General features: G+C 39.3%; 1 protein-coding gene across 4 annotated transcripts in view; it reads left to right on the plus strand.

Moving 5' to 3' along the window:
• ST18 (ST18 C2H2C-type zinc finger transcription factor) overlaps nucleotides 1-14,653 on the plus strand; it is a 98,074-nt gene extending 83,421 nt beyond the window's left edge. For 2 of the 4 annotated variants that reach the window (XM_040972712.1, XM_040972713.1), the window contains 3 exons: nucleotides 6,744-6,847; nucleotides 8,784-8,927; nucleotides 12,129-14,653. In XM_040972712.1, the coding sequence (XP_040828646.1) occupies nucleotides 6,744-6,847; nucleotides 8,784-8,927; nucleotides 12,129-12,269 (389 nt within the window). In that variant the 3' untranslated portion in view covers nucleotides 12,270-14,653. The remainder of the gene's footprint in view (nucleotides 1-6,743; nucleotides 6,848-8,783; nucleotides 8,928-12,128) is intronic. The other 2 variants (XM_040972715.1, XM_040972716.1) reach the window with 1 other exon arrangement.
• Nucleotides 14,654-15,473: the final 820 nt, after the last annotated feature.

The raw sequence follows: 15,473 nt of genomic DNA on the forward strand, positions 1-15,473 counted from the left end.
GATGGTTGGAAAAATGTTTGTAAACTCTTAAAGTGGGGGCTAAAATCAGCATTCTGATATGGGATGATGGCACTGCAGATAGGAATTTAACCCTTTGCACCACCACGCTGGCCCCTCCTTTCTGAATATTAATCATCTTCAATCCTCTAAACTAAAATAGTCAACTTTACATTAATTCATTTTCCCCTAAATAAAAAAACTAAAATTTTAGCCTGTGAACTCAATATGAAAATAGAATTTTATTCAAGATACTTAATAGAATTTGTTTGTGTAACAACTGAAAAGCCTTTATAAGTTGAGCACTCCTGTATATGCCAGTTTGCAATCACTTATATAATTAGATGAAATATAAAGAAAATGTTGTAATTCATAACTACTCCAATTATTCAAATAGGTGCAGGTTAGTTTCAGGTAAAAATTAGAACCTTTGAGTGAAAATAAAGCATGTTCTACATTTTTAACTATATGCTTTAACAAAGAAAAAGGGTTGTTGATGGTTAACTAAAACATTTAGTGGATGGGCAGGCACAGTGGTGCAGCATGCCCATCCTCCACCCTATGGCATTGGTATCTCATACAGGCACCAGTTAGTATCCTGGCCGCTCCACTTCTGATCCAGCTCTCTGCTTACGGCTGGAAAAACAGTGGAAGAAAGCACAAGTCCTTGAGCTGTTCCTCCTACATAGGAGACCTGGAGGAGGCTCCTAGCTCCCAGCTTCAGATCAACTCACCTCTGGTGGTTGTGGCCATTTGGGGAGTGAAGCAGCAGAAGGAAGACTTTCTCTGTAAAACCTGCATTACAAATAGAAATAAATATTTTTAAAAAGAACAAACAAAAATTTAGTGCAAAATTTCTATGACTTTCTTACACCCTTCTAAGCATGCCTGTAAGAGAATGTCAGTGCCCACTGCTGAGTGGCACTTGGAAACATTAGGAACCTGTGAGTAAAGGTGACATTAGGGTAGAAACCACTTTTAATGATATAGGGGAACTCAGGGGGAGGGGGGATTGAGGATGGAATAAGGGAAATCCCAGGAACATATGGAAATGTACCATAAAATAATAATCAAAATAATTAAAAATAAGACAAAAAAAGAAGCCACTTTCACCCATGATAAACTTTTTCCAAGTCTCCACTGGACACATGGTGCCACAGACAACAAATATGTATTATACAGCACGTTTTTCATATACATACTTATGATAAATTCTAATTTGTAAATTAGGTGTCATAAAATATTAAAAAGTACTAATTGAGTAAGACAGTTGCAGTTATATGCTGCCATAAATGTTATCTACAACTTACCAATTATGTCTGTAATTTTGCAATTAATATTAAATCATAATGAAAAATAACAACTCACTCAGCTATTAATTTCACAAGAATTTATGGAGAGCCTATTGAGCATTGAATCCTGTGACGACGTTTATTATTTGAGGTTCTCGTCTCAAAGTCCTCCATTCCCACTAACTCCTAACCCTTGTTGATACAGGACATCTTCCAAGTGGCCTTGTCTTGACTAAGGGTTTGGGTGTCCTCACTGACATTGGGAAAACATAATCCTAACTAAGTCCCAGGACCAAGTGCCTTACTGTCACAAGCACCTTTAACTTGGTTCAAACCAAACTTTAATCATCCAACTGCAGGTTACTCTACCCAGTCTTCTCTCTCACAGAGCAGCATTACAGTCGCCAAGCTGCTCTCCTAGAAGTAGCCGATCTCCTCTGCGTCTCACCTCCAGCCCCCCATTCATCACATGTCTTGCACATTCTACCTTTCCTTAGCCATTTTTAATTTATTTTTAATTTATAAAATTTTATACAATTATGAAGTACCATATACATATCCATTGTGTCATGTTTAAATCAGAGTTAATATATCTCTGTCTTCAAATATTTACCATTTAAGTATGATAGAAATATTTGAAACCATTTCTTACAGATTCACAGATTCTTTGTTTATAGAAAAATGTATGCTATGCTACTGTTTTTCTGCTGCCAACCCACTGTTGAATATCACAATAGAATTCCCTAATGCTAGCTGTAACTTTCTGCCCTTTGCTCAACCTTTCTTCATCTGAACTTCCAAACTTTCCCCAGTCTCTGGTGACTGCCGTTCTACTCTCATCCTCTTTAAAATCAACTTGCACATTCCACATATGTGTGACATCATGAAGTATATGTCTTTCTTCTTAAATTTTGTTTATCTGAAAAGCATAGAGAAAGAAAGAGAGGGAGGTGGAAAGAGAAACAGAGAGAGATAGATAGAAAGATTTTCCATCTACTGGTTCACTCTCCAAATGGTTATATTGCTGGGGCTGGGTCAGACTGAAGCTTCGTCTGAGTTTTCCACGTGGGTGTAGGAGCCCAAGCACTTGAGCTGCTTTTCTAATGGTGTTAACAGAGAGTTTTATCAGAGCTGGGGCCCCTGGCACTCTAGCCAGTGCCCATGTGGGATGATGGTGTCCACAGTTGATGTCTTAACTTGCTATGCCACAACATTAGCCCCATAGGTACCACTGAGTTTATTATACTTAACATAATGGCATCCATTCCCTTCAATGTGGTTGCACTTCACAAGAGGTCATCCTTTTTGTGGCTGACTAGCATTTAATTGTGCACATGCTCAATTGTCATGCTCACATGTCCTGACCTACTCAGCAGTGGATAGACACTGAGACTGTTTCCATGTAGAGGTTATGGTGAACACTGCTGCAGTCAACATGAGGGTGCACATAGACCAATCCCCTTTTCAATGGATAGATATCTAACAGTGGAATTGCTGTACCGTATGGTGGCTTTATTTTTAAATTTTGGAGAAATCGCCATACCATTTCCATAATGTCTGAACTAATTTATATTTCCACTGATGGTGAGCAAATGTTCCGTTTCTCCACACCCTCATCACCACTTATTACCTTTTTTCTTCTTGAAAGCAGCAACTATCTCATTTTAATTTCATTTTACGACACAGTTCCACAGACCCTGGGATTCTCCAACCCCTCCCCAAGACCTCCAAGTAGTACAGCTCATAACCAGTCAAAATGCCACCATTGCGGGCATGGATCATGCAGAGTCCAGCATCTTACTATCAAGATAAATTCAGCAATTTTATTGGGAGACCATCTTTGATTTGAGAGTAATGGCAGAATATCATTCCCTCAAATGAAAAGCCACAATCCTCTAACTACTTCATGGACATCTCAATTTTAGTTTATACATAACCAACTGCTATAAACCTTAAAATGGTTATAGGGTACTATTCAGCTGTCTTGTGTCTTTTTTTCATATTTATATTTAGCAGCTTATAGTATTCAAGCATGATTTTACTGAACTTTGAGAATTTTAGGATAATCCAAACAGGCTTATAATTCTAACAAGCCATGTGTTAACTACGGAGGAGCAGAACAGTTTTAGGAGGGGTGTGCAGAGAAATCTTTAATACCTTAGTGAAGAGTATGATCTTTGTGTCCTACTTAGTGAGGTATATGAGAGTTCATGCTGACGTTTTCTTGTCTGTACTAAGCTTTCTTACTGGTCTCTCTCTGTCTATCTGATCTAATTCGGGAGGCTCTGGAGCGACCCTGATGGTCACTGCAAGAGAGGGTGGGGAGCCAAAGTTGGTACTAAGTAAGGACCAGAGAAAGCTCCTCTCCTGATTTCTGAAGGAAGTTATCTGTTCTGTTTCTGAGGACCACTTGGGGCTCCTAGCTGTTGTTCTGATGTCATTAGAACCTGTGAGGAGGGTTTTGGGCTTCATCCATCCTGTGTGGGAGATCAGATAGGGAATGGTTGACCTCAGAGTGCTCGTGCCCATACTGATTGTCCTTGATGAGTTATCCATTGCTTCTGTGGTTAAAGCACTTGGGAGGTTACCAGGAGTCTCCGGGGTTGGGATACAAGCCTCCTCCCGTCCTCCTGTTCCACTCTGGGGTCCCCTCCTGCTCTGTGCATATGACCTCCTGTCAAGAGGCTGTCAGGAACGCTGTTGGATCCCATTGTATGTCTTTACAGATTTTTCTAATGTCTAATGCAGATTCGAGTCTGCTGTCTATAATTTACCTATTACAATCTTGTTGGATTATACTTAACATCTTCCTTACACACTCTAAGAAGGTGGAAGATTTCTGAGTTCTCCTGACCCATTGCAGAATAACAGGGTATTAAAAGCATATGAGGCTTTTCAGTTATTTGATAAAGATCATAAACAGTCTGTTTCTCTCATTGGTTACTGGTTCATTGGTTACATCACAATATCTTACTGCATGTGATACAGGCTGTTTGAGGGTGTAATAATATTACAATTTCAGGTACGACTGACATAATTTCATCTTAAATTAAGGCAAAAATGTGGTATCTAACCTTTTGGGATTGGCTCATTTCTCTTAGCATAATGGTTTCTGGTTGGACCCATTTGGCCATGAAGAAACGCATTTCATCTTTTTTAATAGCTGAGTAATATTCCATGGAATAGATGAACCATAGTTTCTTTATCCAGTCTTCCAAGTTTTTGCTATTATTGATTGTGCAGTCAATTATCTCTTTCACCTACTTCCACCGCTGTGGAGTAAGGAGCCTGTCAAACTTAGCCAGGGCTTAGCAATTGTCTCCTTCATGGTTCTCTGGCTTCTACTGTTCCTCCTTTGATCCATTGTCCGCTCCAAATTCAAGTTACATTTTGAAACAATCAGCTCACACTAATTCCCATGTCTCCACTGGCTCCTGGTGTACATGAGGTAAGCTGGAGCTTCCTGGGGGTGGGGCCACATGACCTTCTATTTCCACCTCGCCCTCTTATACTCCTGGAGCATCCACTTCCTTCCCACAGGACACAGTTGCCTTCTGTTTTATCTATCTGGAACGCATGTCTTATCCCCTGGATCCTGTCCCTGCTCCTCTGCAAAGGCTCAGGAGAAGCATGTGGCTTAATCCCAGATGACTTCTGTGATATTTTGCATCAATCTCCTATTGTACATATGCAGTTATTTGTCTCAGATGTGTGCCTAGCTGTGGAGTTGTTGAATCATAGAGAATGTGAATGTTCACCTGCAATCAATGTCCTGATCTGCTTTCTGTTACAACAAAATGCCTAAGAGTGGGTATTCTATAAAGAATAGGATTGTATTTGGCTCACAGTCCCGCAAGTCAGGAAGTCCCAAGAGCACAATACCCAGAACCTGCATCATAGCCATGCGGGGTCAGTTGAAGAGTTAGGGTGAGTGTGCCAGCTCAGGTCCATCTTCCTCTCTTCCTAGGCTGCTCTTACCATCATGGGTCCTCCACCCCCATGAACTCATCTAATTACCTCCCAAAAGTCCCACCCATAAATATATTTGAAAATAACCTTGGTGGTGGGGGGGTAGATTTCTTTTTTTATTATTATTACATTTGATTTTATAACACAGTTTCATAGGATTCCCCCAACCCCTTCCTGTACCCTCCCCCCACCCATGGTGGATTTCTCCACCTACTTGCAGTATTGCAGTTCAAATCCAATCATACTTCTTTCATTGCAAGCATGTACTTTGCATAGTGTCCAGCATCTTACTGTCCAGATAAATCAACATTTTTGGGGGGAGACCATTTCTAACAATCTTTTGAGGAGATCAAAATTATTCTCTACAGAGATAGGTAGTGAACTATTCCAAACACAGGAGAATGGATCTCTTTGAAATAAATTGTCATGCGAAGTCTCTCTAAGCCTGGTTTCATGCAAATGATTGTATCAAAGCTAAATGAAGAAAAGTTAACATTTCTTGTTCTTCATTTTCTCACTGGCTCAGTCGTATTCTCCTGAACTGTGGATATTACTTTTCATCCTGCTTCTGTCATCCTTGATACTAACTTTCTCAATTTCTTAAAATGTTAAAGATGTGTTCAAACTCCCTCCAAAAAATAATTATGGGAAAATACAGCCACTCATTGGGAGCTCACCATGTCCTGTCCAGCAATTCTTATGATCTTGCCTTTACTCTCATAACCTAGACACTATATGCATTTTGTAGAAGAACTGAAGCACAAAGTAAAACAGCAGGTTGACTCAATTCAGGAACAGGAGTGGAGGCCAGTGGTCAGTCTCCAATGTAAATAGTCTTTCCTGTAAATTATGTGTGCTTCTCACTCAGGTCAACACAGGCAACCTAACTGTATCTCTCTGTGCATTAACTCACTGGCCAGACCCCCAGCTGGCACTTCTAGAGTGTGACAGGTCCATCTCCAAGAGACTCACTCACTCAGTAGAATTCACATTCTGACTATTTTTGCAGCAAATGAGCAAGAGAGTGCACAGGCACTGGAGTTTAATGTCAGCTCTGTCTCTGACTATGAATTCATGCAGCTTATTTAACTTCTCATCAGTGATTCCTGGAGCTGCACTTAAGCTCTCTGAGGCTCAATGCTTTCACATGTGGAAAAGGAACCGTGTGGAGTGTCCCACAATCCTGTGCAGTGTGGGTGATAACACGTGAGCAAAGAGTCAGGCAACACTTCTGGAACAGAGCTGAGATGCACTGACAAGCAATGTTCTTCCTTTTCTCTCTTCATTTCTTACAAGGCAATTAAATTTTATAACATCGTTAACTCTGTTTTGCAGAATTCTGTATCTATGTGCTTTGGGTAAAAGAATTTTGAATTGAAGTCTAATTTTCAACCAGCAAACCATAAATTAAACATTAAAGAACTCATCATTGTACAAGCCTCATATTTTCAGGTTGAACTAAGGCAACCTGACTTTCTTTTCAAGGTATAGAGAGTGATGAAGAAATTCGGCATTTGGATGAAGAAATCAAGGAACTGAATGAATCTAACCTTAAAATTGAAGCAGATATGATGAAACTTCAGACCCAGGTAAGATAAAATAGTAATCTTTACAGTAATCATGATAGTAACAATTTTGTTTTGTAATTTTTCATCTTTTAACTCCTTTGTTAAACGTATTCTTAGGTAATGTGTTCTTTGGGGTACTAATTATAAACAAATTTTCTTTCTCAAAAAATAAAGTGATAATGATGTTTTTCAAAAATTTCAACTGAAAATACACTGAAATCTCAAATGAAATATAGCAACAAGATAGTTGTAAATTCCTGAGTAGGTGGGTTTCCTGTCGTTGTCAGTTTGGGCAGAGCTAGTTGTGTTTTTCCCCAATTGCTTCAAAAGTTCTGTAAACAAATACAGACGATAATCCTACAGTTGGAGTCCTATAGGGCACACGGTGCTTTAGGAAAATTCATAATGGGAACTCTATAACATTATTAAAAATTAAAGCAAAACATCACAACTTGTTAACCTGATTTTTCAAGAAGACTTTTGAATGCTTCAGTATTAGGAATAGATCTTCCTGGATATTTTCGTGAGCAAATTCTTTACCCCTTCCCCAATCCAAACAATATCTCAATCTTGCCCTCTTCTTTGTAGTGTCTGTACATCTCCTAAACAGATTTATCCAAACAGAAATGGAAAGTTCTATACAAGAATTTGTGTTGCTAATAATAACTATTGCAGCAACACAGAAGAAAAAGAATGCAACAAAGTACAAATAAGTCCCAGAGTCTTTTCCCCATTATTTTCTTCCATCACAGGGGTTACTGATACTCAGCACATCCAGTACACAGCAGCTGGGGACAAAGCAAATTCTAATGCATCCAAATTGCAATCGCAGTTTCCTTACCTGGCATGACCTTTGGCGCAGTCTCCCATTGATAATCACTGGGTCCACAAAAAGAATTTGATGTTTTGGTTTAGAAATCATAGGAATTTTTTTTAAATCACTAGCAAAGAATGCAGAGCTTTCTATCCTCACGGAGCTTAAATTCTAGAAGGGGGTGGGGGAAAAAACAAAGAATCAAACATCCCTCATAATAAAGTATATTGTTTCTGGAAACAGGAAGGGGTAGATGAGAAGCTACTTTCAATCCTAAGCAGGACAAGTGGACCCCCACCCCTGCCAAAAAGAAAAAGTCAGCAAACAGGTGTAGGGAGGAGGATTTCAGACATGAAGACCAAAAAAGGCCAAAACTCTAAATCACATTCAGGCTCTGAGATTTGAGAAATAACACTAAGGGGGTGTCTGAAGGTGACTGGGCTGAGCAGGGAGCAGGGAGCAGGAGGATGGCCTCAGTGGGAGAACAAGACCACTCACATGTTCAGATGGACTATCCTCGGCTGTTTTTAAAGAACGTCAACTTTCATTGCAAATGAGCTTAGATCAAACTCATGGGTTTGACCTAAGAGATAACATGATGGAATTTCACTAACAACATAAGAAACTTGATCTCATATCTGTTGAGGAAGGATCCAAAAGGGAGTAAGTGGAGGAAAAGCAGTGGCAGGACTACCCATGAGATGGTGGCACACCCACTCTGGTGTCTGGGCCCAGGTGGCAGCCAAGCAGGTAGTATCAATGGTAACATTCATCCTGAATTCATTGAAGGAAGTGCCCAGAGAATTTGGGGTATGAGAGAAAGTACCACAGGGTTACCACCAATCTCAGAGACATATAAACTGCCATGTCTGGAAAGGAGAAGACTGTGGGTGAAATGGGTTTGGTGAAACAGCTGATGTTTACCTGTGGGCACAGTGTGTTTGAAATATCCATTATGTAGTCCTGGGGGAGGAAGACTTGAATGTGTAATTAATGTGGTTCCAACACCCAAAGCAGTAAAAAGGGGTGTACATTCATGCAGACAAATTGTGCATGCATCTTGGCATTTACATTCAACTGATGTGTCTTCCTGCAGGGAAGACGTTTGTACACCTTACAAATTCAATTCATATTCCATTTTAGATCACATCCATGGAGAGCAACTTAAAGACGATAGAGGAAGAAAACAAGCTCATAGAACAGAATAATGAGAGTCTGCTGAAGGAGCTGGCAGGTCTGAGCCAAGCTCTCATTTCAAGCCTAGCAGACATCCAGCTTCCACAGATGGTAAGTTCAAGGCCAAAACTTTGGGATTCCATGATAAGTGTTTTCAATGTCTTCCCACAATTAAGCCATGGGGCTGCCAGTTAGACACATGTACTTTAAGGAGACCTGTCAGCAGTAATCAGAGTGATCACCATTTCATCATGTTCTCACTTATTCTGTTTTCCCCATTGTACCCATAGTTTATAAAGTTTATAAAGTCAGGACTCTTCCAAAAGTTCATGGAAAATGCATAGAATGGGAAACAAAAATTCATATGGGCCAATACAAACTTGTCTTTAACTCCTTTTTTATTCTGTGAACTTTGGGAAATACTCATGTATGTTTAAAGTAGATTAAGGCCAAGCTTGTTCTGTTAAGATCAGGGTCATTTCAGATTGGCATTTGATATGACGTGTAGTTTATAAGGTAATATGAAGCTTGAGGGCCAGTTCTGCAAAACTGCAAATATATGTACAAATAAATATTGCCAGTTCTTGGCATCATTCCACCCCTTTACTGAAAAATTGTATAAAAAGTTTAGTCCAATCGATATGGTCCTTATATCCTACTTCAGTTTTCACACCACAAAGTAAAAACTTGAAAGTGATAAAATATCCTTATTTTAAAAGTCTAAATATGTCATCTATTCAACTACTTATGATTTGTATGACATTAATTTCCTTCTCCTTTTCTTAAATATAAATAAATCTTTGAAGGAGGCACTGCATTGTTGAAAGCTTTCAATTTCTTCACAGCTTGCTTTCTTACAACAAGTTTCCCAAAGCTGGCATTTTATCGATGATGGTTTAATGAGGCAACAACATGATGAGGAAATAGAACAGATTTTGTTTAATATAGTAATTCCCTCAATTTACCCACCTTCTCAGCCTGAGCCCTGATCTTAACTAGTTCTAAATGTGTTTCTTGACCTCCCTGAAATATCAATAAAGAAAATGAAATTATTATGCTATTGCTTTGTGTCTATAAAGGTAATAATTAGATGATATATTATTTATGAACATTTGTGTGATACCTTCTTTCAATATGGATGTGTAAGTATGTTCCTCTTTGCCAGGGCCATTAAAAGCAATGATACTACATGAGATACTTTGTGCCTTGTGCCTTTGGCATCCAAGACTCTTTAGGGTAACCTGTAGGGTTGATCTCACAAGAGCACCAAGTCAAGTAAGCATGGAGATTCCCATTCTACCGTCAAATAAATGAAGCCTCAGAGTGTTCTATCATTTGATCAAAACTCTAAAGCTAGAACAAGCCAAATGACCTGGCTTTCTGATATTGCCCTTACCCACTCTACAACTCAAATCTTCTAGAAACAAATACATGGTACAGCAAAGGCAGAAACTAAAGAGCAGCAGTCAATCATGATTGACCAACACTAATAATTTAGACAGGCATTTTGCTTAGCTTATCCAGCCTTCACATTTGCATAATTTACTCCCTACATAACAACAATAACAATAATTTCCTGCCTATCTGTAGTATTTAGACCTTTTTTAAGATTTAATTTTTAGTTATTTGAAAGGTAGAACTGCAAACAAAGAGATAAACACACAGACATCTTCCGCCCACTAGTTCATTAGTTCACTCCCCAAATGGCTGCAGTGTCTGGGGCTGGGTCAGGTTGAAGCCAAGAGTCTGGAGCTCCATCTCAGTCTCTCATATGGGTAAAAGGGTCTCAAGTATTTGGATCATCTTCCACTTCTACCCAGGATGCATTAACCAGGAGCTCAATCATAAATGGAACAACCAGGACTTGAAGTGGCACTCATATGGGATGCTGGTCTCACAAGCAACAACTTAACCTGCTGTGTCACAGCACAGCCCACTATTTAGACCTCTTAATCACCGTTTCTTCCAAGCCCTCTGTGTTTGGCAAGTGATGAGGAAGTGGAGGTCCCAGCAGTGCTGAAATAGTATGCCCTCTTTGTCCTTTATCTTCCTTCATGCACTGTGACATTCATATTGCCCCAGTGAGCGCTTCACAGAGCATCATGTTAGACAAGGAAGATACCAAAAGAATAACACATGAAGAAGCCTTGACTGTGGAACTGCTGGTCAAGCTAAAAGGCAGGTAGAGAATGTGATAAGTATGTAATAATGATGCTACAGGGAAAACTCAACAAGGTGCTTGAATGTAGAGGAGGAAAGCTTTCCACCAAAATTGGCTAATGAGCAACCTGCTGGACTCTTACATTCCTTAAATTCCAGCACACAGAGCTGTTAGACAATCAGCTTTGCTCCCCTTCCCACCCTATTTCTTCAACCTCAACCAGGAAGGTTCATCTGTGCTGAGCACTTGCAGCTGTGGCTGAGGCTGCCTCCCAAATGAAGAAGTACAAGTTTGAGGATTCCAGCCCAGCCACTATTCACACATCTTACATGGTCCCCAAATGAGCTTCAACACTGTACAATCAAGACTCATTAATCCCAGGAACTTACTGAAGGACAGGTGAGGCCTGGCATGATGGCTCAATGGCTAAATCCTTACATTACAACTGCCAAGATTCCATTTGGGCACTGGTTCATGTCCTCACTGCACCCCACTTCCCATCAAGCTCCCTGTTTGTGACCTGGGAAACCAGTAGAGGATGGTTCAAAACCTTGGGATCCTGCATTTATGTGAAAGAATCAGAAGAAGCTCCTGATTTTTGGGTTTGGATCAGTTCAGCTCCATTCAGTGCAGCCATTTGGGGAGTGAACCGAAAGATGGAACATCTTTCAGTCTCTCCCTTTCTCTGTAGGTTTGCCTTTCCAATAAAAATAATCAAATTTTTAAAGAAAGAAAAAAGGAGGGAATGAAGGAAGGAAGGAAAGAAGGAGAGAGAGAGGGAGGGAAGGAAGGAGGGAAGAAAGGAAAGAAGAAAGGAGGGAGAAAAGGACAGAAGGAAGGGAGGAAGGGAAGAAGATGGGAAGAGAGGAAGAGAGGGAGGGAGGGAGGGAGGGAGGGGGGGAGGGAGGAAGGAAGGAAGGAAGGAAGGAAGGAAGGAAGGAAGGAAGGAAGGAAGGAAGGAAGGAAGGAAGGAAGGAAGGAAGGAAAAAAGAAAAGTGAATCTCAACATACCCTCAAAGCTTCTTTATCCCCTCAACTGGCAACCTTCCCTCCCACACCATGGCCATTAATGTTCTGGAGTGTTTAATGGCCCCTCTTTTGCCTCTGCCTGAACCCCTGTGATTGGCTCAATGTGTTTTGTCTCCATTTAGGGACCTATCAGTGAGCAGAATTTTGAAGCCTATGTAAATACACTCACAGACATGTACAGCAATCTGGAGCAGGACTATTCCCCGGAATGCAAAGCTCTACTGGAGAGTATCAAACAAGCAGTGAAGGGCATCCATGTGTAGGATCGCAGCGCTACTGGGCCGCACAAGTCACCACAGCAGTAAACTCCAGATGGATCTGTCAGGGGTTTGTATACTGCTAAGGCATGGAGCTTGCCCTACTGCATTTACAACTGCAACATTGCACTAATATTTTCCCCCAACTGACACGAAAAAATAAAGTAAAACTATGATAGACTCTTTGGATTTAAAAACAATGCAGTCAATTCTTAGATCTTATTTATTTTCATATGTTTTTCTTTTATTTCTCCATTGCACACTTTCTTTTGTAAAGTATATGTAAAGTAAATGTGACATTTTTATATTTTATTTATTACTAATCAAAGAGTTTTTTATCTTTTAACTGCATTTTGAAGTCTGCCATATTTTTACAAGTGTGTTTATTAATTTATTTGCCAATAGGATTTACATAGAAATGTTATTCTCAAATCACCTCTCTCACTGGATCTAGATGAGTGAACAGGAAGATGTGAAAGAAAATCCTTGTTGAAGAACTGCACTATGGCCAAGTTCGATTTTGATTGCACACTTCTCCCTTTCCTCTTTGCCCTACTTTTTATAGTTATGAGTTTGCAGTATGGTGAGTTGCATGGAAGGAGTAAGATAAATGGCGCCCACTAGTGGGCAATTCGCACTCACAAAAGCACAGGATGCTGGAAAACCGCCTGCTCAGAATTTGCTAGCAATAATTAAACACAGCAATCAGCAAAGTATTTGACTTGGCTGTATGGTTTTCATTATTATGCATTATTCATTTGAAACGTTTTAAAGAAACACAAGCCTTTAGCAATGCAGATTTGTCTGTTTTCCACATCATACCAGAGATTTGGCATTTTATCCCAAGATGAGTTTATGTGACCAGCCAGGATTTCCCTCCATATGTTGGTACAATATACAAGAAAAATATTGATGTAGACTTGTATTTAGCAAATACAAACACATCCAAATGGAAAACTTTGTAGATACCATATCCCTTGAAATAGCATTTATCTTACTGGGTTGACTGGAAAGGAATGGAAAATAGAGCAAGACACGAAAAACATTAACTCCAGTGATTTCACTGAATATTGGAAACACTGGTTTTACCTTATTTGAAAACAAGACAATTTTCAGTGTGGTAAAAGAAAGTCTTGCCCTCGAACTACAAATACTGCAAAGTACAAATACGTACACACACACACACACACACACACACACACACACACACATACAGTCTTGGGCACAGTCACAAGACACACTCATTCACACGAAATTGAGCCCACAATTGTGAGTTTCTGAAAGGGTCAGAGCTTCGTAGTTGCTATAGTAAAGGCAATGTCTATTTCAGGGACTGTAAAGTAGTTAAGCATTGTTTCAAAGGTTTTTTTATATTTATTTTTTTTATAAGGAAAAGGTATAAACAACCAGCTAAACTGCCTTTTTGGTGTGCACACACATTTCATGTGCGGACGTGCCTCTGTGTAAATGCACACATGAATTTGGTGTGGACTTAATTTTCTGTGCTATAACAAAAGTGTTTATTTTTGATTAGCCTCATGGATATTTAGATTGAATGTGATGGCATTCACAAGCTTGATATATTCTGCTGTTGTTACGGTTACCTGCACAAATGAAGAGTAATACCCAACAGTAATTCCACACTCATAAAAGTTTGGTCACTGTTATGCATTAAGTGGGGCTTATCTTTGGTTTGGGGTTCGTTTGAACTCTCGAATCTTAGTTTAGTGAAAATGAAATGTCTGTTCTTAGGTAGAAACAGTGTTTACTTAAAAATCAATTTTAAAGAAGAAAGAGCTACTGTATTTGCTGTCTATTATAAATGGGACGCCAAACAAAATTTTCTATTAAAGTTATGTACTTGCAAACATTTTGCTATACAGTACTTCATAGATGCATACAGATGAGTTCACTTATTACAAAGACAAAAGTTTAATTTGCTAAATATTTTAACAGTTTGTTATATATTTAATTTAAAAGAAATCTCTTACCAACCTACGTATTTATTACTATAATTTACTATGACTTCAGGTTAATTTATTTGTGTTTGCATAGTTTAAGCAAGATGTTTTGTGATGTTTGTATTTATTTGCCTCCTTTGTACTTGATGTGTTTTGTAATGTGCACTGAATTTTTTTTTTGTTTTAACTATGTTGATGATTGATACTGTAAATTGGGTCTTTTGTAAACAACAAAAAGGCAATGATGTATGCATTTTTTAATTTGAAGTAGTTTGTTTGTATACTGTTTATCCAAACAATTAATATTTCTTATATCAAAGCAACAAAATTGTGTTCAGTGCTGTATATTTGGTGTATGGTAGGAAATAAACATTGATGATGAGTTCTGCCATGGTCTTTCTCAGGCTGCTATGTATGGACCAGGATCATCATCCTACTGAAACCACAGCTCTGGAGGGAGCTCGGAGGGGCAGATAGAGTGTGTTTGTGCCTGCAAAAGATTCTCATGCTTTTCTGCCTCGTGCAGCGGTCTGCCTGGCTCTGTATGAACTGCAGGCAGGCAAACTTTCTGCCTGTGTGGTGTCATCTTGACTTCGTGTGGTCTCCACTTCCAGACCCAAGGATGCCTTTGGCATAGGAACATCCCACAGGATCCTGAGCAGTAAGATGTAGGTCTCACCTGTATTGCTGAGAGTACGAAACAGAACTTAAAGACTAGTTTACTAATGTGTACACACGCACGCACACACACACAATATCAAATTAGTTTACTCATCTTTTAATTTTGAAAAATGTGAAACCCACGCATGATTTCTTTTCATAGCACACATTTCACAAACTTTTTTGAAGAAGCCTCAAATACAGCAATTTCAATAATGGTTTTCACCAAAATAAATGTATAAGCCCACTTTCCATGAAATTTTTGAAGTCTGTCTGTATCTATCTATACATGCACATAAGTCAAACTCTTCAAACGAAGAAAACAATTAACCCTTGATTTTTGCCTCTGTGTTTTTCCTACCTAATGTCAAACACTCTAATTTTCTCATTTATGCCCAGATATAAACATTGCTGGGAATGGCTGCCATTTATACTTACTGTGGTAAAAATCCATGTAATTCATTAGGTCATGAAGCAAATTGACTGAAGGAAGGCCTGGGTCCGCAGGGGAACGCCAGGCAATGCCTGCGTAAGTGTTTCTATCACAGGAGTTGTCACTGAATGGTTAGTGCATACCTTTGCTTCTTTC

This window comes from Ochotona curzoniae, unplaced genomic scaffold, assembly GCF_017591425.1.
Source record: "Ochotona curzoniae isolate NIBS_2020 unplaced genomic scaffold, NIBS_Ocur_1.0 contig_2318, whole genome shotgun sequence".
Lineage (NCBI taxonomy): Eukaryota > Metazoa > Chordata > Mammalia > Lagomorpha > Ochotonidae > Ochotona > Ochotona curzoniae.